The sequence below is a fragment of the Grampus griseus genome, assembly GCF_964374135.1.
Source record: "Grampus griseus genome assembly, chromosome: 17".
Classification (NCBI taxonomy): Eukaryota; Metazoa; Chordata; class Mammalia; order Artiodactyla; family Delphinidae; genus Grampus; species Grampus griseus.
This window is the reverse complement of record NC_139011.1, coordinates 50755156-50781362: the sequence shown is the minus strand read 5'-3', so window position 1 is coordinate 50781362 and position 26207 is coordinate 50755156. Positions and strand designations below refer to the sequence as shown.

Below are 26207 nucleotides of genomic sequence, written 5' to 3'. Positions count from 1 at the left end.
GTTGTGTGAAACTTTATATAAAATTAAATCATAATGTAGATGACTTAAGTGTAAGAAATAAACATAAGAACAGGCATGAGGTAATATAAACTAGTAATTTAATTCAAAGAACACTTAATGAGGGTTGGTCAAGATAGCTCTATGTTAATTTCACCAATATATGTACCCAAATATTCTGGCACAGAGATATTAGCAGGTATTAATTATCAAAATATGTAAAATCCCAAAAACATGATCAGAGCACATCTTGACACTAAATATGTCACACAGTATCTGAGCTAAATCTGTCCTTGGGATTTTTATGTGATTCCAAACATTTGTTCTTTAATTTTATAAGCATTTGTTTCTTTCTCTTACAATTTTTAAAGTTCTCAGTGATACCAAGAATGGTCAGTGAACTCATCAATGAATTAAATGCTGTCTAATATTAAATGTAAAATTGGCATGTTAATTTTCTTATTCAGTTAGAGTCTGGCAGTTCATTTCTAGTTATCATGCACCAAAATGTTAGTTCCATTCATATATCAATTTGATAAATCCCATATTTACCTATACACAAGAGTGCAGAAGTAAAGAGTGCAATTTTACTTTTGCATGCAAAAGTAAAATTGATTGTCTCACCCAAGGTAATAACTACATCATATGAAAAGGAAAGGTGTTGAAGTGTATGTGTGTGTGTGTGTGTGTGTGTGATTTTCAAGTCGTACTTTTTTGTGAAAGTATCATAGCTAAAACACTTATTTTTTCAGTGTGTCAATACACACTCATATACCTGTGCTTCTTTACTGACTCATTTGCTAAGAATTTTTTTTTTTTTTTTTTTTTTTTTTTGTGGCACGCGGGCCTCTCACTGTTGTGGCCTCTCCCATTGCAGAGAAGAGGCTCCGGATGCGCAGGTTCAGTGGCCATGGCTCACAGGCCCAGCCGCTCCGCGGCATGTGGGATCCTCCCAGACGGGGCACGAACCTGTGTCCCCCGCATCGGCAGTCGGACTCCCAACCACTGCGCCACCAGGGAAGCCTTGCTAAGAATTTTAAGTTGACATTCTAAAGCAAACAAAGACATGGGGAATGAGCACTGGGCTCGGGGGGTGGGGGTGGGGGTGGGGGGCAGTGAGCTACAAGAGAGACATTTTGTAATTTCAAGTTGTAAGTCACGGCACCACCCCAATTTTCATAAATATAATACTAATATTCAGTATTGGTTTAACTGTTTAGAATACGGAGCATTTTTAAACTAGTTTGGTGGATCATTAATGTCTTTGTTTAAATTAACTCAATTTAAAAATGAAAAATATCTAAAAATCAGTTATCTTGTGAGGAGTTACATTATAAAAGTTGGAAGCAGGGATCCAAGAGCCAGACTGCCAGGGTTCCCATCCAGCTTCACTGACTCACAAGCCCTGTGCTATTATTCAGTCTACTGTTTCTTTCTATTCCTTAGTTTCCTCTTCTATAAAATGAAATGATTGTACTATTATTGAGTTAATGTGAGGATTCAATTAGTTAAATCAGGTGAAATACTTAGAACAGGTCCTGGCAGATAGTAACTGCTATTATTATTAACTTATAATTTTAATATTATTTTTAAAATATCAGGAAGTAGTTATACTAGTAGTAGTAGAAGCAGCAGCAGCAGCATACAGATATCTATGTTTCTACATTTTTCAGTTCACTTTGACTTGTATGTTGACATAAAGCACTTTGTTATTCAAGACAGGGATATTCTTAGTATTTTGATAACAAATATGCCAACAGACACATTATCTTCTGTTTTATGTAAATAAAGTAACCATAATCTTCTAAGCAAGTTTACAGTAATGTTAAAAGCCACTATATAGGAAACAGTATCCATTAGCTTCAGTTAAAAAAGAAATTAATTAGTTGGGCATTCATGTCCAACTAATATATAGGGCTGCCCACTGCATGACTCCAAGAAGCTCCTTCAAGTTGTAGTCCATGCCCCTGATGCCCCTATAGTGGGGCTGCAGGAAGGCAGCTCCTCAATAGAATAAGATGGGAATGCCACTCTTTGGCTTTGGGGTTGGGGCTGTGCCACACAGTGGCCCTGTGTACATATATCTACCTTTACCAAGGGAAAAATACTCAAAAATATATATTTTGTGCCTTAGGCATAAGTAATCTTAGAAAATATTCATCAACATAATATATTAAACAGGTTTCTATCCTCCAAACTTTTCCAAGTTCTAATGAAAGGTAAGAGTAATACCTATGATTATAGTTGTCCCAAGAAATCTTTCTAGAAATTTCTAGAAATTTTAAAATATGCTTATATTTATTATGTTAAAAATCCTTAGGCTTTGCTTGTATTCAAGTTCAATAATAATGAAGAAGATTTTTCAAAAGAAAATTAACTTAGGGCTCAAAATGTAGATAGGCTGATAGCTATCTACAGCTAACTCTGGTCCAGAGTTTCTTTTTACTATCAACTCATTAGCAGCCTGCATGGACCCACACGTTATTTCCAAAGCTGAAACTGCAAAGTTAAAGTACTTAAAAACCCAAGCACAGAGAATAAGTGTATTAAGTCTCCATGATCTGCAATGTGAACAAAAGCTCTGTTACAGCGTCACCTCTTTCTTAAGCTTTCACCTCTCACCTTTTACCTTTTGGAATGGGGCTCTAAGGACCCTGCTCATTTAGCTGTTAACCAACCTTCTGCAGCTACCAAGATGTGGACTGACCCATGCTATAATATTATAGCTTTGAGTACCATTGTTATGTTAAAAAATAACAAAGAAAAATCTTTAATTACTGATGGATCTATCTTTTATATCCAAATTGAAAATGAAGAGTCTTAACTTGATAATTTAGACAAAAGAAAAAAAATCATGGAACATCTGGATAAGTAAACCAAAAAGCTTGTAGTTCTTGATATATCTAAATAAATACTTGAATTCCAAAATCAGGAGTTCAAATATCACTACAGTTTCATAATAATTCTTTGAATAAAGCTACTTATTCAGTCTTAAAATAATTTTTAATTAAGACAAATTTCTGGGCATGATTTAAATAAATTAAACAGAATTACTAAGATCATCCAGTATACATGTATAAATGTATATATGTTTGTATGTGTATACACACACACATACACATATATATATATATGGAGAGAGAGAAAGAAAGAGAGAGAGATAAAAACAGAAAGAAAGATCACCTTACAAATCCCATCAAGTATGCTTCAGGGCATAACATTGTGCACACATAAAAAGATAAACTAAAATTTTAAAATACTTACTATTAATATTATAAAAACATATTAGACTCATTCTTATTATTGCCTTGCTATCCTTTTCCGTCCTTGCAAAACTCTGCATTTTTATGCATAACATAGATTAATTCACTTATTAAGGAATTTAAGTGAGCTTGCTTACTAAAATTAGCTAAGTAACCAATAATTTAAAAGAACCATTGCAACATATGATAATTAGCTCATTTTGGGTGGGGATGGTATAAGTATTTACCACTACTATCTCTCCAATACCAATGTTAATTCAAAAGCTATATAATATGCCACTTAAGGTACTAACCAGATTTGTTGCATGAAAATGGTTAATTTCTTCAATGTAATATAGGGATTATTATAATTGGCATCATTACTTTTCATTACCCAAGAATTATAGATTGAATCCGCCAAATGTCTGTCTGCCAAAAAAAGAATATAATTACTTTATTTAAAAACAATTGATTTCAACAAGACTCTAAAATTAGATAAATGTTTATGGCATTTAAATGCCGTAATGAATGAATGAATCCTAAGACATTATTTTAATACTGATGAATAATTCTAGGTCTCTAATTTTACTACATATTTTATGTAATAAGACTTAGATGAAAAAAATCATACATTATAATTTGACTATGTAAAATAATAGAATGCAATTTCAGCATGGATTGTTACCACACATTCATTTAATATTACAGAAGCACAGAAAATTGCTTAAGTAGCATGATTATAGGGATTACACTTACAAAAATGGTACATAATTTGAGCTGAGTACCCTGAGCAACAATACCCCAAGACTGGGGATACATCAGTGGAAAAAAACAGACAGGAAGCAAATGAAGCTGCTTCTAGTATGAAGCAGGGTTTCTAGTATGAGTGAAAATGAGAATGACACAGAGGACAGAGGAGGCATCACAGTCTAGGAAGGGAAAGGACCAGGGTTCAACAAGGCTTTAATGGGTTCACATAGAAATAACGACCAAGTGTAACACTCTCTTTAAAGAGAAAGATGCATTTTTAATTTCAAAATAACTGAGTTAGAACAAAACTCTTTTAAAGAAAAAAAACAAAAAGCAAGCAGAAAAACTGGTTGGTTTTAAATTTAAGGCTGCTTATTTAGTTGATCTTTTCTTTATAATGCTATAGCTCACAGAAATGTTACTTTAACACCTGCACACTGACACATTCCTTTCTTTTGGTCTGTAATCTGAGCCACTGTATGCCAGGAAAAGACCCGTGTCTTTTTCTGCACCTCTGCATTTTTTACTTCATACTGCTGTTCAGACCCCTTTCCACAGGAAGGGTCCAAATAAATCCTGCACACATTCCTCTTCCATTATGTCCTGACAAAGACCTTTTTCTAGCTATTTTAGGGAATCAAACTTATCCATCCTGAGTCTTTTCAATGATTAGCAGGGCCTTTCAAAAGTGGGGGGAAACACAAATGACACCTTTTATAGGACTCCACTCTCTCAATTTTAGTATCTAGTAATAAGCATATTTAAAATAATTTGTTTCCCAAGTCACCATTTATTGTATTTTTAAAAACTGTGTCATAATTTCCAAAAAAGTGAATTAGAAGGTATCAGCTCTGTGTTAGGGAACAAGAAAGCTTGTCCAGAGTGCTTTTTAAGTTGTTGGGATAAAGAGTACAATATAAATGGAGTTCTGTATTGTACACAGCAATGAAACACAGGGCTTGCTGGAGGTTTTGCTTATTAATTTAACACTATATTTATTTTGGATAAGAGGTATCTTATGACTTAAAATGAACTTTTGATAGTATACTATTAAGAGAGAATTGCGATGATTACAGGGCAGTAGATCCAAAATATCAAAATTGTATTCCCAATATTAATAACAGGTTTCTCATTCTCACAGAATGCATTATATTAATTCTTCATTCTGTTTTCACAGACTCAAATCAAATTCAATATTTAAGTATCTATGAAAAATGTTAGGAGAGGTAATGTATTTATTTATTTATTTATTTTTAACATCTTTATTGGAGTATAATTACTTTACAATGGTGTGTTAGTTTCTGCTTTACAACAAAGTGAATCTGTTATACATATACATATGTCCCTGTATCTCGTCCCTCTTTCATCTCCCTCCCTCCCACCCTCCCTATCCCAATTTAGTTTTTCAAACTGCTTGAAAACTGTTTAATCTTCAAGCCATTGTTATATGTTTTTTTCTGTTTTGATGAAATAGAAATAGTATGACTAACATCATACTTTAAGTATTAGAAGGCAAAATAAAATTTTAAAATTATATATTAAATTAGTTTAACATGTAAGAATTAATTATATACTCCTGAGTCCAGGCACTTCAGGTATTTAAGAAAAATGTGTCATTTCTCAAAGGTACACAGCATGGTATAGTGGAAACTTCCCCAAGTAAATGTCAAAAAATCTGGACTCTGAAACTAATCTGGACTTCAACTAGCCTTTGACTTTCAGTTTTCTACTTGAAAAAGTGGAGAGAAAAATGTATTCTTATCTTCCCTATTGTGTAGGTTTAATATGTGTTGATCATTATAAATGCTGAAGTAGATTTACTTTTGAGTATCAAAGACAATGAACACAAATAATTCTTCCCTGCACTAAAAGAATTAATCATTTCCTCCTTTGTTGTCTAGAAACAATAATGCTGTTTCATAGTGTACTTGTGGTAAAACAATTTATGACTGTGTCTAGCTACACAGTTAACTTGAAGATCCTTTGAAGAAGAGACTATGTCTTTTGGATCTGTATATGCCTCTTTCACAGATAAAATGCCCAGTAAAGTGTGACTGGTTGAATAAATAAATGAACATATGATTGATAAAACAATAAGTAAAATAACAAATATTATTAAAGAGTAGAAATAAGTCCTTTGTTACTAAAAGATTGAAAGCACAGACTTTTCAGTGAAAACTCTTCCCTTGATTTAACTAGTATGAGAATTGTCACTAGCAGAAAGCTAGTAAGCTATTAACTGGCTCTCTGATTCCCTCCCCCTCAAAAACAGAGCCTGATTTGCAGTTTCCTATTTTCCTTGGTTTCAATATTTTGACTTTGGCCAATTTCAAGCTACTGCTGTGATATCATTTAGGGAAAGAGATGTGCACACACAACTCCCTCCAGCCATACAATCCAGCTCCAGCACATCACTTATCACCACTCTTCTAGTAGTGGCTTCAGCTGTACATCTACTTTAACTCCCATTGTTGGTATTTTCTTTCCTAATTTGAAAATGTATTGCTTAAGTCCAGGTGAATAAACTTAATTTTGTGTTTTAATTTTTTATGAAATTTCAGGGGAGTGGAGTTAACATAGATTAAGTTCCAAAGAAACATTCATGAGAAATATCATTCCATTTGTGGTTGGTGGAGTTCACTAAGGGTTTTTCAGACCACTTAGTTTGGCTCAAGAGCTGAGAAAAAAAGAGTGCTGATGCCATTACTTACTCAATTGTGTTTCGGTCCACTTTTCCTGTCATGTTAATGCCGTAGAACTGCTGCATCGCAGCTAAGGCAGACTGCATGGTCTCTGCAGAGCGCAGCACCGACATTCTGGGGTCAGTCGGTGGAAGGTAGCCGTACTTCTGTAACCAAACCTGCAATAACAAGTACAGCTCTTTTTAGATCAACTTCACAATTTAACAGGAATTTTATGGTAATTAAGTTCGGTCTATAGTTGATTTTTAAACTTTATTTCCTCTCCTAAGGGCATATATTATTTAATTTTGTCTCTTTTTAACACATATTATGTAGTTTAGGTTATTTTAGTATAATTTCAGTGGTTGTTACAGATCTTTCTAACATACACACAAACTCTAATTGTAAAGAAAAAGATTAATCATTTTTCTCAAGCTTACACTGTATAGAATACTATAGTAGATACTGGATAAAATCACAAATAAGATCATCCCTGCCCTCTAGGAACTCAACTTCCCAAAATGAAGATATTTTTTCAAGAGTATGACCCCACTGAGACATCTATGCTGAAAGGGGAAGTTAATGTGCATATGCCACATCTGAAAAGTCATTTTCCTGAATAATTAGTCACTGACTATAGCTGTTACCAGTAGCATCATCACATGTAGACCAATTATTCTATAATGACATTTGGGGTATGAATTCTATGCAACTGGTCTATCCAATTGTAGCTAGATATCTTCAAGGACAGGGAACTCTTTCTCATGTAAAGGATATCCTTTCATTTATTTACAGTTGATTCACTTCAAACCAAATCATGTAAGTGACCAAACTTTTCACATACAGATAAAATCAGACTATTTAGGTGAGAATATTTGTCCCTCTCCTTAAGGATATCATGATTTTAGTTCTGGTCTTCCCTAGGGATGAGAGATTTGGGAGGATAGTGAGAGGAAGATATCGATGTTGAGCTTACACCCAGTCATGATTACAGCCAAAATCCGAGTCATTTAAGGTTAGATTTTAAAAATAACAAAAACTTGGGTTATCTGGGGGGGATCTCTACCAGAGAGTGGATGCTTTCTAGTTTTACAATTCTATATATTCATTTTAAATGCACAATCATATGTCCAGCTCATATCCCATCCTGCTGTCCCTTACTTCAATCTTTCATAAGGCTCTAAGATTTCTTGAAGATTCCTGTCAGATTGAGAAAGGCCAGGTAATTCTGCCTTTGGCACAAAATAAAAGCTGTGCTATTTAACGGAAGGTATTCACCAGTATGTGTTTCCCCTCCCACCTGAGTCTATTCATCATATAATGACCCTGTGAAGTTGTAGCTTTCTCCCCATACCTGATACACTTCCATTATGACCTTACAATTAAAACAGAAAAGAGTTATTTTCTCATTGAAAATAAACAGCAATTATAGAAGTTAAATTTCACCAAAAGAGATATTAAATATATCAGCTTTTTAACATGTAAAACACAAGGTGGAATCTTTTGTGGTATTTCCAAGAAATTGACCCCCCAAAAGTGCAGTGCAACCCCTTGAAAATAAGACAAAACATTTATTCTAAAACTATTTAAGGGATTAGCAAATGCATCACTGTCACGAAGGTTTACTGTTGAAATTCCATCTAGTAAACTCATCTACCACATAGTGAAAACATGCCCAGACACTCTCCTCATCTAATCTATAATGAATAGGCTGCTAGGGAAGACATATATTCAGTAACCTAGTCAACAGTGGTACAGTCTGAAATAGACCTTTTTTTTTTTTTTCCTGAATGAAGGAGACAAGATTTCACTGGCAATATATTACTTACTAGGAAATTCAATACCTATTTTCAAACAATTTCACCCAAATTAGATTTCATTGTGATTTTTAATAGTATACATGCACAAATATTCTGAAATTGAACTCTTTTCTTTTTCCCATAGCACTTTGTTTGCATCCATTTCTTACTTGCTATAGAGTAAGAAACCTTGTTGCTAGGTTACTCAAGGGCGCTAAGCTACTGTCAATCACGTTTGTGAGAACAGCAAAGAAAAAAACTGTTAATAAGCCCTATGATTTACATACAAATAGAGACTATAAAATATATGAATTTTAAGTGCATAATGAAAAAATAGCATGCTCTAAAAAATATGTATTTGATTTATGCCTTAGGCTTTCAAACAAATAAGTTAGAATTACATAAAAAAAGAATGGTGATTTTTCTCTAAATTCTTTTTTATATTATGTCATTCATCATGAAAGGCTGTTTCTCCAAATGAATAAAAAGTGCATAACTATTTTTAATTGTAAAATATCAGAAAGGCTAAGGAATCTACCATTTTATGATCAAAGTCTGTTTCTCGGCTGACAAATCAATGTCAGTAAGATTATGGGTCACTTTGAGTTGTCCATTCTTCATACCATTGTTATTGGTTAATCAAGAAATCTTTTCTGACATCATCAATAATTGACCAGGAATAATTATCAATTAAAATTTGTAATGCAAATTTCCACAAAACAGTGGAAGATCAAACATGACTATATTGGTGTCACATTATAGTATGAATTCAGCAAGGCCTCAATAACATTTCTTATTGAAGCAAAGCCTGCTGTAGACAGCTTTACTCTAGGTCAAGGTAAAAAGTAAGTGACTATACCTACAATGCTTTCAAGTAGTAATTTTATCTTCAGTGCCTATATATGTGTGTATATATATATATATATATATATATATATATAATCCAATGTATAAAATACAGATGAAAACAAATATCTGTTTAAATAATTTTTTAATCACCAAGGGGATATCCTCTCTTGAGTTTGCTTTTGTTTTCTGTTATTTCATTTATGTTGTTGAGACCACAGAATTCTGAGAGTCCAATCATTTTTGGTATGATAGGAAAAAGTCTGTACCAAGCAGCCCTAAATAATAAGATGCTAATGCTCTTTGTATGAGGATAATCTGGTCAACATGGTGATGTAAAACTAGCCAAATACAAGCCATACTGTACACTCAGCATCAAGGGTAGGAAAACACTCTGGCCGAAATTCATAGTGCTTTGTAAACACTGACATTTAAGTTACCAATGAATTAAGATCAGGTTCAAAAAGTGAAGATCAGGAATAAACACTGGCTCGAAATCGTCAAAGAAGTATAGGAGTCTTTGGTATAAGTAACCTTATTCTACTCTATAGAATAAAACATGTTTGTTGTACAAACAGAGCAAGATAGGTGGCTTAGCATGTCATCATTCTATAGTAGTGAACAATAAGAAGTTTGGGAAATTGGGGTATAATAGAAGTGACATAGAAGAAACCTTTCTTTATAACGTTTTTGTTTTCTACTAAATTATAGTATCTTATTTGATAAAAAATTAAATTAAATCTACAAAGTAAAATTTGAAGGTACACCTTATCTCTTAAAGACTATACCATAGACATCCATCTTCATACATTGTGGTATGAAATATATCCCTATTTTGTGCCTTGATGTCTTTTCAATGTTTTCAAATGCACATAATGGATAATTAAGGAAAACTTTCTTTATGTGTGCATTTTGGGGAAATGATATTGTATGTGTAGGGTCCATGTGAGGCTTGAGAATATATATAGCCACCAGCATAATTCTTGCTCAATAAGCCATATTATTATTTTATGCTTAATAATTGTTCTGAGTTCTTGAAATTGTTCCTACTGAAGTTAAGATTTGTCCTTGGAATGAGCAAGACTGAATATGCAGGTGAGATTTAAGTAGTCAGAATTGTGATGAAAGAGAAACTACAGAGGGTACAGAATCATATATTGCTTGAAAATTCCCCAAGTCCCAAAACAAAAAGGGGAAATGTAAAAAAATTGGCAAATTAGTTTTTATTTTGTTTTCTTTGCTTTATTTTGCTCACTGGATTGACGTGCATTTGAGAGTATAGAAAATATATTAGGAGACAAACAGCTTTCTTTGAGGGAAATCTTGACTCCTTTTACTGTCTAGGATTCAGCCCATCTCATTATCACTAAAACAAGCAACTACAGAACCTCAAATGGTGCAACAAAATCTAACCTTGAATTACATTCTCTGTTACTAATATATTCAAATACCTTGCTGTCTTGTGGACAAAACCAATTTCCTACACTTAGTGATTACCTAAATGGAGGAAAAACCAGAATAGTTATTTTCTCTGCAGATCAAGAAGATATATCAGGCAATAAAAGGCAAACACTTAAATTCTGTGCTAATAGATATTGCCTTTACTAGATTCTAATATAAATAAGGAGCAGCAGACACACAAAGTTCCAGTAAACTCATTAAGAAAGTGTCCTTGTCACAAGCATTTCATGTAACCATATAGTGAAAACCTGTATTAATTGACTTAGCTATCCATATCCATATATCAGGGTGGTATCCTGAAATATGGCTTTCAACAGCAATAACAACGAGGAGACGTTAATGGTTCTTATGCCTAATGGCAAATGTAAGCAGAGCATTTTTAGAATATATATTCTTATTTAATCTCTCAGTCCAGTACTGAAATCAAGAGAAGTAAATTTTCCTCCAGCTGTTGAGGCTAATAAGTTTATCAATACCTTAATATAAAATTAAGATATTATTACTCATTTACTCAAGTGAATCACAAAGGCAAGAACCCTAAATCTCCCTCACTGACAGGACCCAACACATTGAAATGAGAGAACACAATGAAATGAAACACAGACATCCTTCCTCCTGAAAAAAAAATTAAATGATTAAAATAATAAATTTATTAGGGCATGAAGGGATGTATTTTAGATATTATAGAAATTCTTGGAGAGGAAGAAAAGGGAAGTAGGGTTTGGAATCTTACTTAACCTGAAAGATCACTTTGCCAGTCCATATTCCTATTTGTGACTGAGCCAGTTATTTCAGGCATAGTTTCATTTCAGCTAATGTTTGGTAAAGCCAAATGCAAGCTTCATATACCCAGTGATTATATGATCCAAATTATAGTACTCAGTATGGAAGAACAAAGAAATGGGTGATAAGTATATTTTTATGATAACAATCACTTCCTTTTAAATAATTATGCATTTTTTATTATATTGGCACATACATTTTAAAAATTATTGGCTTCATGTTAAATTGAACATATTTACTAACAAAATATTTAAATCTATTCTGATATAATTAACTGAGTTTCTTAATAAAATGCAACTGGAAGAATGTATTTTTAATAGTTAAATTTTCATTGTTATCAAGTTATTTTCCATTTTCAATATGAGACTTCCAAACATACTTGTAAAATTCTGTTATTAACCAAAATAAACAACTAAAACCTGATCATACCTTGTTTTGTGGTACCATCAGCAAAGTTAGCAAAAGCTTGAGGACATTTTTCACTGACATTCCATATATTCACTGGTTATAAAGAGTAGCAGAATTTAGGACCTAAATTGTCTAGTCTGAAAAGTGGCTATAAATATGAATTATAACTACCTATTAACCAAAAAACTTATGTGGGAGCAGTCATTCAGAATTGGTCAAATTGAAAATTCATAGGATAAGTTAATGAGGCAAAAATTAGTGTTTCTGTTCATTCAAAAATCTAAAGGAGCTCTAAATCACCATCCCATCCCCACCATGAATGAATCAGTGTTTGAAATTTCATATATAGTATGCAATTTCTTTAGAATTATACTGTTGCTTAAATGGCTTCTTAAATGAAAATGAAGCAGTGGAAGGACCAAAAGATACTCCACTGAACATCTTACCAATCAAGAGACACTGTCAACTGGACAAAAAGATGGAAAATAGCTGGGGCCATTACTAAAAGTTATAATGATCATCATGACCATATTTTTCACTTTAACATGTGATTCTCTAATTTATGATAGAAACTAAAAACTTAGGATGTAAAGGTTAAGGAGACTTTTATCATTCTGCATAAAAGTGAAGATGCAAGATGGAGGGGTTATGGGGATATATGTATACGTATAGCTGATTCACTGTTATACAGCAGAAACTAACACAACATTTTAAAGCAATTATACTCCAATGAAGATGCTTTAAAAAAAAAAAGTGAATTGTACTTTGTATTTAGCAACTGTGGGAGTGAAGCCCCTCAAACAGTAATGGCTGAACTCTAATGGTAAAAACAAACAAATAAACAAACAAAAAGACAACAGCGCTTAATAAGATTCCATTATATGTTAGTTGTTGTGCTGGAAAGTTAGAGTACTGCGATACACTGTCTCCTTATCTGTCTTTACTGAGAATTTTCTAAAAGACATTACTTGAGCCTAAGTCATGTAGATGATGGACTGAACTTGCCTTTATTGGGCTGGGGTGGGGGTGGGGTGCAGCTTTAGCTTCTTTGACGTAGAGGTACAAAATATCTTTGAAACTTAGACACAAAATACCAGAGCATTGTATTTAATACACACATCCACACATTTATGCATGAACTCTCCTACCTATAAAATAAGAAAAAATAAACTTCACTTTTATTTAATGCACAGATTGATTCTGGTTCCCTCACTTGGACAGACTTCATACAGTCATCATCTGTGTTCAAGCAGGTGTCCTGAGGGAGGAGATGGAGTTCCACAGTACAAACAGGTTTAGTGTGTCACCTTCAATAGTTAGCTTGATTCCAGCACATTGCAAAATACAGCTATTTTTAAATGGATTTATGGATTAGTCATTTTAAAAAGAAGAAATTTTGTAATACTTTGTGATGTGATGGAGAATGACCAAGAAAATATTTCGTACCACATAGATGTTTCCTGCTTATCTCAGGGCAAAGTACTTAAAAAGTTGTCACACTTACATAAATTTTGCATTTCTTTTACAAAAAGACAAAAGTGCTGTCATTTTCCATAAAGACAAGAGGTTGCAAATACAGCTGACTCTTGAACAATGTAGGGGTTGGGGTAGTGACACCCCACGCAGTCAAAAATCTGAGTATAACTTTTAACTCCCCCAAAATGTAATTACTAATAGCGTGCTGTTGACCAGAAGCCTTACCGACAACATAAACAGTTGAATAACATAATTTGTAAGTATGTGTATATTTACATATATTTTATACATTCGTGACATATCTTTTGCTTAATTTTTTCGGTATTTCTAGGCTATGTTGTTCATCTGCAAGGTTTTTTCAAATTGCCATAAATCTCCAAAAAAATTTTCCAATACATTTATTGAAAAAGTTTGCATGTAAGCAAACCTGCACAGTTCAAACATGTATTGTTCAAGGGTCAACTGCAATATACTACTCAATAGCTACATTGGGAATATGAATAAAAAGAACATAAAATCTGTCCCATTAAGATAAAAGTGATGTTTTAGCAATTAGGAGAAAAAAATGCTTTTGAAAGAAATATGCCCTATATAGAGAGTATTTTTGTAAAGATGCATGTCTGGAAGTGTTTCCATTATCACATGAATTTGTACTGAAAAGATATAAATACATCACCTATTAAAACTGTCTCAGAATTTCCTACTTTAAAATTCCAGAAACATAATTTTCCACCTGTAAAATAACATGCCAAAAGAATAATTTCAGTAGGTTGTAAGTCCATTTGTTAAAAAGATGAAAATGCAACACCTTTCGATTTGTTTTTAAGAACAATTGATAGACATCATGGAAGATGAGAATTTGCCATCTGAATTTTGCCAAAAAACCTTTGCATAACTGATGAATAAGATTATAGAACGAGCCTAGTGGTTTGTAGTTAGCTAATGACATAGCTTTTTCTGTTGCATTTACATATCTTTATGAGGTGTCTTTTTGTCCATGGCAATTTTTAAGGAGATTACAAATATATGGATCTTATGCTTAGTGAAGTAAGGCAGCCAGAGAAACACAAATACTGTATATTTTCACTTATATGTGGAATCCAAAAATAAAGACAAATGGACAAATATAGCAAAACAGAAACAGACTCAGATACAGAGAACAACTAGTGGCTACCAGAGAGGAGAGGAGTAGGGGGAGGAGCAAGATTGGTGAAGGGAATTAAGAGGTACAAACAATTGATATATGTATAAAAAAATAAGTTGCAAGGATGTAATATACAGTACAGGGAATATAGTAAATATTTTATAATAACTTTATATGGTGTATAATCTATAAAAATATTGAATCATTATGTTATACACCTGAAATTAATATAATATTGTAAGTTGACTATACTCCAATAAAAAAAGAAATAAACAAATCTTGAAATTGCCATATTTTAAAGTATCAAATCAATATTTTCAAAATAATGAACCATAGTCAGCCATAGAACTCTCCATGAAAAAATAGTTCTAATAAGAGCAAAACAATATAAATGCAATTATTATGTAAAATACAAAGATTATTATTTAATTTTGTCATCCTTAACTCATCTTACTATTTCTATTTTGAGGATATTTTATAACATATATAATGTTTAGTTAGTTCAAAGATATAATGGTAAATAAGATTGTGAATGTTAAAAAAAATGACTGATGGAGGAATGCAATAGAAAGTGCAGAGATCAATGATCTGATAGAAAGAAGATACTCTATGTTTTAAAGTGAAGCTAATTCCTTAAATTCTCTCCATGACATAGTCACTTACTCTCCCTAAGGGATGAGAACACAGTCTATCAATATCTATATAATATATTCTGGCTGTGACAATTCCCAAGCTTTTCCTTTCTGTCAGGCACTATTGAAGCTACTGAAGTCCTGTAGAGTAAACTCCCTAGAATAACTTCCAAAAAATTCATAATTTGGTCTCCAAGTATGCCTTTGTTACTTTGTTGTATAGAATCCATTTCTTGGTCACACTGAAATTTCAGTTCTACCCCCAACAGACCTCCATAATAATAACAACTGCTGTCAGTCCTTTACTGCCTACTAGGTACTAGGCAATTTACATGATTTATCTTATAGCAATTCTGCGAGTTAAGCATTATTATCTCTCTTTTATAAATGACAGAATAAAACCCCAGAAAGATTAAATAACTTACCCAGGGACACACCAATAAGAGAGGAGTAATCAGTATTCAAATAGAGATCTGACTACACCCAAGGTCAACTTTGTTCTTCAAGGCTGCCTCTTAGACATGGAAGAGACCCAACTGCCTATCTATATCCTAGGAAATGCTAGGAGACCCTATTCACATTTCAAACTGAGAAAGCAGACCGTCTGAAAACATATCTACAATAACTGTGAGTTTTTGTAGCTTTTACACAAACAAAACATTCCATTTTACATCATGAAAGGAGCTGTTGTTGCCTATGTTCTGGATATAACACTAGCTCCTACTTCTGAGGGCTTCTCTAATTGCCAATGCAAAATAGCCTTGCACTGTCCAATTTGCCTAGCTCAACTAATATTCTTATTTCCATGCCAGAATACTTATGGCCATTTCTGTTTCGTAGTTTAAAAAAAACACTACAACCATCTTTGCCAGAGAATTATCCTTTCTTCTCACTTCATTAATTACTTCCCAGCACTTTCTATAATAATAAGACTACAATAAGTCTCAGTGTTTCTGGTCAACTGTATCTACAGTTTCCTCGGTTATCTCTTCTAAAATTAATCCTTCAAATACCATACACATGTTGATGGCACACCAATTTAACCCTTTAATCCTGACCTCACCATAATGCACAGACTCTGCTATGACACTGCTGTTTAACCCAAAAATATAGGAATCACCCTTAATTCTCCTTTTTCTCACCATTCATACTCAATCCATCATCATTCCTTAGCTCCAATTTTACATTGAATGGAAACTCTTATTTCTGCTGCCACTCCTTTGTCCAGAGCACCTACCAGAAATTACAAGATTCTCCAACTGGCCTCTGTGCTTTACATATTGCTACTATTCTCTCTCATTCCCCAACTAATATGAAGTGTTTTTTGTTTAACTACAGTAAAATATATGTAACTTAAAATTTACCGTTTTAACCATTTTCAACAGTAAAATTTGGTGGCATTAAGTACATTGTTAAGCATCCATCACCACCATCCATCCCCAGAGCTATTTCATAATTACAAACTGAAATTCTGTATCCATTAAACAATAACTCCCCATCCTCCTCTTCTACCATTCCTTGGTAACCACTGTTCTACTTTCTGTCTATGAATTTGACTACTCTATGTACCTCGCATTACTGATACACACAGTATTTGTCCTTCTGTGTCTGGCTTATTTCATTTAGGATGTTTTCAACATTTATCTGTGTTACAACATGTGATATTACAAATATAATTTTTAAAGCTGAATACTATTGTATTGAATGTATATATCACATTTTATTTATCCATTGATCCGTTGATGAACATTTGTGTTTTGTCCATCTTTTGGATATTATAAAGAATACTGTTATAAACACTGGTGTACAAATATCTATTTTAATCACAACTGTCAGTTTTCTGGGGTTATATCTAGAAATGGAATTACTGGATTATATGGCAATTCTAAGTATAATTTTTTGAGGAATTCTCATACTGTTTTCCTCAGAAGCCTCACTATTTTACTTTCCCACCAGTAATGCACAAGGGGTTCTATTTCTCCACATCTTCTCCAACACTTGTTATTTTCTGTTTATTACTGTTTTTATAACAGTAATCCTAATGTGCATGAAGTGGCATGAGCTGTCTTTTTAAGTAGATCAACCTATATCATTCATTTGATTATAAACCTTTAGGAGTTACCCAACAACTGAATATAAAATTCAAACTCCTTACTGTGGCTTATAAGTCCATGCACAGTCATGGTTAACCTTTTAACTTTTTTTCTACTTTTTGGAACTAGTGGAGCTAAAGGGAAATTAATATTTATTGAGCTTGTTATGTATCAGACACAAAATTATCTCTTAGTCTTTTATTCTTTTATGATATTTCTAATATTTTATTTTTATTTTTTTTTATTGGGGTATAGTGGTTTTACCATGTTGTGTTAGTTGCTACTGTACAGTGAAGTGGAGCTCCCTGTGCTATACAGCATGTTCTTCTTAGTTATCTATTTTATACATATTAGTGTGTATAGTTCAATCACAATCTCCCAATTCATCTGACCCACCTTGGTGTCGATGCATTTGTTCTGTACAACTGTGTCTCTATTTCTGCCTTGCAAACCGGCTCATCAGTACCATTTTTCTAGGTTCCACATATATGCGTTAATATACGATATTTGTTTTTCTATTTCTGACATACTTCACTCTGTATAGCAGTCTTTAGATTCATCCACGTCTCTACAAATGACCCAAATTCGTTCCTTTTTATGACTGCGTAATATTCCACTGTATATATGTACCACAACTTCTTTATCCATTCATCTGTTGATGGGCGTTTATGTTGCTTCCATGACCTAGCTATTGTAAGTAGTGCTGCAATGAACATTGGGGTGCATGTGTCTTTTTCAATTATGGTTTCTCTGCCCAGTAGTGGGATTGCTGGGTCATATGGTAATTCTATTTTTAGTTTTTTAAGGAACCTACATACTGTTCTCCACAGTGGTTGTATCAATTTACATTCCCACCAACAGTGCCAGAGGGTTCCCTTTTCTCCACACCCTCTCCAGCATTTACTGTTTGTAGATTTTCTGATGATGCCCATTCTAACAGGTGTGAGGTGATACCTCATTGTAGTTTTAATTTGCATTTCTCTAATAATTAGTGATGTTGAGCAGATTTTCATGTGCCTCTTGGCCATCTGTATGTCTCTTTGGAGAAATGTCTATTTAGGTCCCGTGCCCATTCTCTGATTGGGTTGCTTGTTTTTTTTGATATTGAGATGCATGATGTGTTTATATATTTTGGAGATTAATCCTTTGTCCTTTGACTTGTTGGCAAATATTTACTCCCATTCTGAGGGGTGTCCTTCCATCTTGTTTATAGTTTCCTTTGCTTTGCAAAAGCTTTTAAGTTTCATTAGGTCCCATTTGTTTATTTTTGTTTTTATTTCCATTACTCTAGAAGGTGGGTCAAAAAAAAATCTTGCTGTGATTTATGTCAAAGAGTGTTCTTCCTATGATTTTCTCCAAGAGTTTTATAGTGTCTAGTCTTACATTAGGTCTTTAATCCATTTAAAGTCTATTTTTGTATATGGTGTTAGGGAGTGTTCTAATTTCATTCTTTTACATATAGCTAACCAGTTTTCCCAACACCACTTATTGAAGAGATTGCCTTTTCCCCATTGTGTATCCTTGCCTTTTGTCATAGATTAGTTGACCATAGATGTGTGGGTTTATCTCTGGGTTTTCTATCATGTTCCATTGATCTATATTTCTGTTTTAGTGCCAGTACCATATTGTCTTGAGTACTGTACCTTTGTAGTGTAGTCTGAAGTCAGGGAGTCTGATTCCTCCAGCTCTGTTTGTTTTTTTTTTTCTTCTCAAGATTGCTTTGGCTATTTGGGGTCTAGTGTGTCTCCATACAAATTTTAAGATTTTTGTCCTAGTTCTATAAAAAATGCCATTGGTAATTTGATACGGATTGCACTGGTTCTGTAGACCACTTTGGGTAATATAGTCATTTTCACAGTATTGATTCTTCCAATCCTAGAACATTGTTTATCTCTCCATCAGTTTTTGTCATCTTTTATTTTTTTCCTCAGTGCCTTATAGTTTTCTGAGTACTGGTCTTTGACCTCCTTAGGTAGGTTTATTCCTAGGTATTTTATTATTTTTGTTGCAATGGTGAATGGGATCATTTCCTGAATTTCTCTTTCTGATCTCTCATTGTAAGTGTATAGGAATGCAAGGGATTTTTGTGCATTAATTCTGTATCCTGAAACTGTACCAAATTCATTGATTAGCTCTAGTAGTTTTCTGGTGGCATCTTGAGGATTCTCTATGTATAGTATCATGTTATCTGCAAACAGTGACAGTTTTACTTCTTCTATTCCAATTTGTATTACTTTTATTTCTTTTTCTTCTCTGTCATAGGTAAAACTTATAAAACTGTTGAATAATAGTGGCAAGAGTGGACATCCTTGTCTTTCTCCTGATCTTAGAGGAAATGCTTTCAGTTTTTCACAATTGAGAATGATGTTTGCTGTGGGTTTGTCATACATGGCCTTTATTATGGTGAGGTAGGTTCCCTCTATGCCCATTAATGGAGAGTTTTGATCATAAATGAGTGTTGAATTTTGTCAAAAGCTTTTTCTGCATCTATTGAGTTGATCATATGGATTTTATTCTTCAGTTTGTTAATACATTGTATCACATTGATTGATTTGCATATATTGAAGAATCCTTGCATCACTGGGATAAATGCTGCTGGACCATGGTGTATGATGCTTTTAATGTGTTGCTGGATTCTGTTTGCTCGCATTTTGTTGAGGACTTTTGCATCTATATTCATCAGTGATATTGGTGTGTAATTTTCTTTTTTTGTAGTATCTTTGTCTGATTTTGGTATCAGGGTGATGGTGGCCTCATAGAATGCATTTGGGGGTGTTCCTTCCTCTGCAATTTTTTGGAATAGTTTGAGAAGGATAGGTGTTAGCTCTTCTCTAAATGTTTAATTGAATTTGCCTGTGAAGCCATCTGGTCCTGGGCTTTTGTTTGTTCAAAGATTTTTAATCACAGTTTCAATTTCATTACTGTGATTGGTCTGTTCATATTTTCTATTTCTTCCTGGTTCAGTCTTGGAAAGTTATACCTTTCGAGGAATTTTTCCATTTCTCCCAGTTTGTCCATTTTATTGGCATAGAATTTCTTGAGTAGTCTCTCAGGATGGTTTGTATTTCTGCCGTGTCTGTTGTAAATTCTCCTTTTTAATTTCTAACTTTATTGATTTGATTCCTCTCCCTCTTTTACTTGATGAGTCTGGCTAAAGGTTTATCAATTTTGTTTATCTTCCCAAAGAACGAGCTTTTAGTTTTATTGATCTTTGCTATTGTTTTCTTTGTTTCTATTTCATTTATTTCTGCTCTTATCTTTATGATTTCTTTCCTTCCACTAACTTTGGGTTTTGTTTGTTCTTCTTTCTCTGGTTCCTTTAGGTGTAAGGTTAGATTGTTTATTTGAAATTTTTCTTGCTTCTTGAAGTAGGAATGTATTGCTATAAACTTCCCTCTTAGAACTGCTTTTGCTGTATCCCATAGCTTTTGCTGCATCCCGTAGTTTTTATTGTCATTTGTCTCAAGGTATTTTTTTATTTCTTCTTTAATTTCTCAGTGATCTCTTGGTTATTTAGTAACGTATTGTTTAGCCTCCAGGTGTTTGTACTTTTTACTTTTTTCCCCTGTAATTTATTTCTAATCTCATAACATTGTGGTCAGAAAAGATGCTTGATACAATTTCAATTTTCTTAAATTTACTGAGGATTGATTTTTGACCCAATGTGATGTATCCTGGATAATGTTCCCTGTGCACTTGAGAAGATAGTGTAATCTGCTGTTTTTTGATAGAATGTCCTATAAATATCAATTAAATCTATCCAGTCTATTGTGTCAATTAAAGCTTGTGTTTTCTTATTAATTTACTGTCTGGATGATCTGTTCATTGGTTTAAGTGAGGTGTTAAAGTCTCCCACTATTACTGTGTTACTGTTGATTTCCCCTTTTACACCTCTTAGCATTTGTCTTATGTATTGACGTGCTCCTTTGTTGGGTGCATATATATTTATCATTGTTATATCTTCTTCTTGGACTGATCCCATGATCAGTATGTAGTGTCCTTTCTTGTCTCTTGTAACATTCTTTATTTTAAAGTCTATTTTATCTGATATGAATATTGCTACTCCAGCTTTCTTCTGATTTCCATTTGCATGAAATATCTTTTTCCATCCCCTCACTTTCATTCTGCATGTGTCCCTAGGTCTGAAGTGGGTTTCTTGTAGAAAGCATATATGTGGGTCTTCTTTTTGTATCCATTCAGCCAGTCTGTGCCTTTTGGTTGGAGCATTTAATCCATTCACATTTAAAGTAATTATCACTATACATGTTCCTATTACCATTTTCTTAATTGTTTTGGGTTTCTTACTGTAGGTCCTTTTCTTCTCTTGTGTTTCCTGCTTAGAGTTCCTTTAACATTTGTTGTACAGCTGGTTTGGTGGTGCTGAATTCTCTTAGCTTTTGCTTGTTTGTAAAGCATTTGATTTCTCCATTGCATCTGAATGAGATCCTTGCTGGGTAGAGTATTCTTTGTTGTAGGTTGTTCCCTTTCATCACTTTATCTTACCACTCCCTTCTGGCTTGCAAAGTTTCTGTGAGAAATCAGCTGTTAACCTTATGGGAGTTCCCTTGTATGTTATTTGTCCTTTTCCCCTTGTTGCTTTCAATAATTTTTCTTGGTCTTTAATTTTTGTTAATTTGTTTACTATGTGTCTCGGTGTGTTTCTCCTTGGGTTTATCCTGTATGGGACTCTCTGCTTTTTCTGGAATTGGGTGGCTATTTTCTTTCCCATGTGCAGGAAGTTTTCAACTATAATCTTTTCAAATATTTTCTTGGCTGTTTTCTCTCTCTCTTCTTTTTCTGGGATCCCTATAATGCGAATGTTGGTGTGTTTAATGTTGTCCCAGAGGTCTCTCAGGCTGTCTTCATCTCTTTTCATTCTTTTTTTCCTTTCTTTTCCATAGAAGTGAGTTTCAGCATTCTGTCTTCCAGATCATTTATATGTTCTTCTGCCTCAGTTATTCTGCTATTGTTTCCTTCTAGTGTATTTTTTCATTTCAGTTATTGTATTGTTCATCTCTGTTGGTTTGTTCTTATTTCTTCTAGGTACTTGTTCTTTATATCTTCTAGGTCTTTCTTAGACATTTCTTGCATCTTCTCGATCTTTGCCTCCATTATTTTTCCAAGGTCCTGGATCATCTTCACTATTATTATTCTGAATTCATTTTCTGCAATGTTGCCTATCTCCAGTTCATTTAGTTGTTTTTTTGGGGGTTTTATCTTATTCCTTCATCTGGGACATAGTCCTCTGCCTTTTCATCTTGTCTGTCTTTCTGTGAATATGTTTTTGTTCCACAGGCTGCAGGACTGTAGTTCTTCTTGCTTCTGCTGTCTGCCCTCGGATGGATTAGGCTATCTAAGAGGCTTGTGCAAGCTTCCTAATGGGAGGGGCTAGTTGTGGGTAGAGCTGGGTGTTACTCTCATGGGCAGAGCTCAGTAAAACTTTAATCCTCTTGTCTTCTGATGGATGGGGCTATGTTCCCTCTCTGTTGGTTGTTTGGCCTGAGACAATGTAGCACTGGAGACTACAGGCTCTTTGGTGGGGCTAATGGTGGATTCTGGGAGACCTCATACCAATGAGTACTTCCCAGAACTTCTGCTGCCAGCGTCCTTGTTCCGTGGTGAGCCACAGCTGCCCCCTGCCTCTGCAGGAGACCCTCTGACACTAACAGTTAGGTCTGGTTCAGCCTCTTATGAGGTCACTGCACCTTCCCCCTTGGTCCTGGTTTGCACACTACTTTCTGTGTGCCCTCCAAGTGTGGAGTCTCTGTTTCCCCCAGTCCTGTCAAAGTCTTGCAATCAAATCCCACTGGGCTTCAAAGTCCAATTCTCTCCTCACATTACCAGATCCCCAGGTTTGGAAGCCTGACATGAGGCTCAGAACCTTCACTCCAGTGGGTGAACTTCCGTGGTATAATTGTACTCCAGTTTGTGAGTCACCCAACAAGCAGTTATGGGATTTGATTTTAATCATGATTGTGCCCCTCCTACCATCTCACTGCAGATTCTCCTTTGTCTGTGGAGGGTATCTTTTTTGGTGAGTTCCAGTGTCTTTCTGTTTATGATTGTTCAGCAGTTAGTTGTGGTTTGGTGCTCTTGAAAGAGGGAGTGAGCACACATCCCTTTAACTTCTTTTCCTAGTACCTTCTCTTAACATTCGAAGCACATGGTCCTTTTTTTTTTTTTTTTCCTGTTCCTGGAGCAAGCTAAATTATTTTCTACCTTAGGGCACTGCATTTATTTTTCTTATGTATGAAATACAAAAATACACTTCTCTTCATATTTATAAATTTAGTTCAAATTAGACTTCTTCATAGAAATCTTCCCTGACTCCACTTTACCACTACCACCAACACCACGTAACATCCCATTTAAGTCTCTCACTGCATTTATCATAATCGCTACATGGGAGCTTTGTTTTTTACATGTTTGTTCTTTATCCTTCTATTCTCATTTAACAGGATAGGCACAACACCTAAAACAGTTTCTGGTATTTTCTGAGCTTGAGTAATAGAATTATGAGGATATCTAAGTGAGGAACCCATACATTAATGCCCAGTTGATATCACAATTGAAACCTTACATATGGTCTTTTGCTGTTTGCTGTTTCCTGCTCACTAAGTTAACTACCCAATTATTCATCCCCTCCCCACCCTGACACACACAACTAGGACCCAAATGAGAGTCCTCAAACTCACATTAAGTGCCTCAAACATGAATAACAAACCTCAGTTTATCAGATTCATGGCAAAAGTTAGTAACTTCCAGGCACCTCTAGATAAGCTCTAGGAAATACAGAACAAGATAAAATATGAGTGACAACTTGGGTCACTGTTGGAAAAGAACACAGCAGTTTTTAGGTTTTTCTTTGGCTCTTCAGATTCTACCTTCCCTCCCCATACCTGGAGATAAACATCAATGGGGACTTCTTTTTACTACTTGAAAATTGCTATTAGGAAAACACTGATATTCAGTGTAAACAACACACCAAACACTAACATTTATTAATTCAGGCACTGTGTTAATCTCTCTACTATATTAGGCTATTCAAGCTTGTGAGGTTGGTATTATTATCTTCACCTTACAGGTGAGCAAATAGATTGAGAAGGGTTAGTCAACTTGCTCAGGGCAACCTCAGAGCAGGTAGGTGATGTCCAGGAATACAAGTCTCAGTGTGGATATAAAATGGCTCTGGATCTTAACAACTGACAAAAAGGCAAGAAGAGTGAGTCTTTGGCACACCTAGCCTTTATAAGATTAAGGTTGATCTACACAGGACATTCTAGGTCAGAAATCAGCTGTCTTGTTTCACACAGCTGAATCCCATCAGTGGGAAGATGGGCCATTTCACTGTAAAAAACAAAACACAAACAAAAACAAACTATAAGCACATATAAGCATTACCTATCTGCCCAACAGAACCCATATGCTACCAGTTACCAAAGAGAAAGTGTGAGCAGCTCTCAGAAGGCTAGAAATTATTATGATTCTCTAAAAGTAAAAGTTTGAAAATAAAATTAAATTCTCTAAAAGTTTCTCTTCAAAACAGCATAGTCCTCTGAAGACAAAGGAGAGGTGTCTCCCGTCTCTTTCTGATCTCTGCCAAATGGTAAGAAAAGAGGTTTCATATTGCCAATCCATTCGCATATTGTACTTTTGGAAGCACTAAACATAAAGTTAATTTGATGCAGGAAGGTGAGTTAATGAGGATAGATTCTCCTGATATAACTCCAGATGATACAGTGAACAGTGAAATAATACTTAAAAACAACAAAAACACATGTATTCCATTTTCAGTACTGGGTGCTCTCACAAAACAGCTTTCTCTCTCCAGGGACAATCTTGTGCTTCAAAATCTTGCAACATCCTTTGCCCCTGAGGGTATATAGTTCTTGGAAATGTAAAACTTGGTTTTGTTTTTTTTAGGGGAATAGCATAGCATTGAGGGTTGAAAGAGTTTAACATTTACTATAACTAAGAAAATTAAAAGGTTGAATGCTTTATGACATTAAGAACACTTTTTTTTAAAATAAGGTTACCTGTATTCTAAAAATACATATGCTTTAGGGTTAATAAGTTAATTGAAGTTTCTCAAGGGTAAGAAGCCCTATTCCAAATTCCTCTAAAGAATAAGGGTCTTAAAAACAAGCAAACCTCTTCCATTGTACATTAATAAACAAGTATTTACAGAAAAACTATAATGTACAGGTTCTTGACTAGGCTTTTCAGTCATATCAGTGAATAATACATGAATAATCTTTGGTCTTATGGAACTGACAGACTGATGGCTGGCAATACAAGTATTAAGTAAATATGTCATTTCAGATGGTAACGAGTACTTTAAGAGAACATGGAGTGTTGTGGAAGTCTAACTAAAGGACCTAATTTAGATGTAGAGGATAAGAAGGCACATGTAGTAAGCGGATAGTTCAACTGAAACTTGAAGTATAAAAGTTAGAAAAGAAAAGAAAATGAAGTTCATATTAAGGTGACAGATAGGCAGGTACAAATGCCCAGAGGCATGGGTAGTGGTTTTAAAAGATGTAAAAATTTTGACATTTGTCCCATAAAAAAGAGTCTAATTTCCCCTCCACTTGGTTATGGGTTAGTCCTTGTACTTGCTTTAGATTAACAGAGTATGATGGATATGATGCTGCCTAACTTTTGAGGCTATGTTAGAAAATGTGATACAGCTTCTGCCTGGTTCTCTCTCTTGTGGGAGGCTTACCCTGGGAACCCAGCCTCCACACTGTGACAAAGCACAAGCCACATGTAAAAGCCACATATAGGTGTTACCACTGACAGCCTCATCTAAAGCCTCAGCCAATTAACATCAACTGCCAAACAAGTGAATAACATGCTTTCAGGTGATTCCAGCTCCTAACCTGTGAGTAGTAC

The 26207-nt window shown here is 34.3% G+C and overlaps 1 protein-coding gene across 1 annotated transcript in view; it reads right to left on the bottom strand.

Annotated features, from left to right (window-relative positions):
• The window catches only part of MMP16 (matrix metallopeptidase 16), a gene marked incomplete at its 3' end in the record, with an annotated part of 349251 nt that overhangs the window by 181367 nt on the left and 141677 nt on the right, over positions 1–26207 (bottom strand). Inside the window, exon 2 of the mRNA XM_082674860.1 lies at positions 6701–6849. Within this exon, the coding sequence (XP_082530986.1) occupies positions 6701–6849 (149 nt within the window). The remainder of the gene's footprint in view (positions 1–6700; positions 6850–26207) is intronic.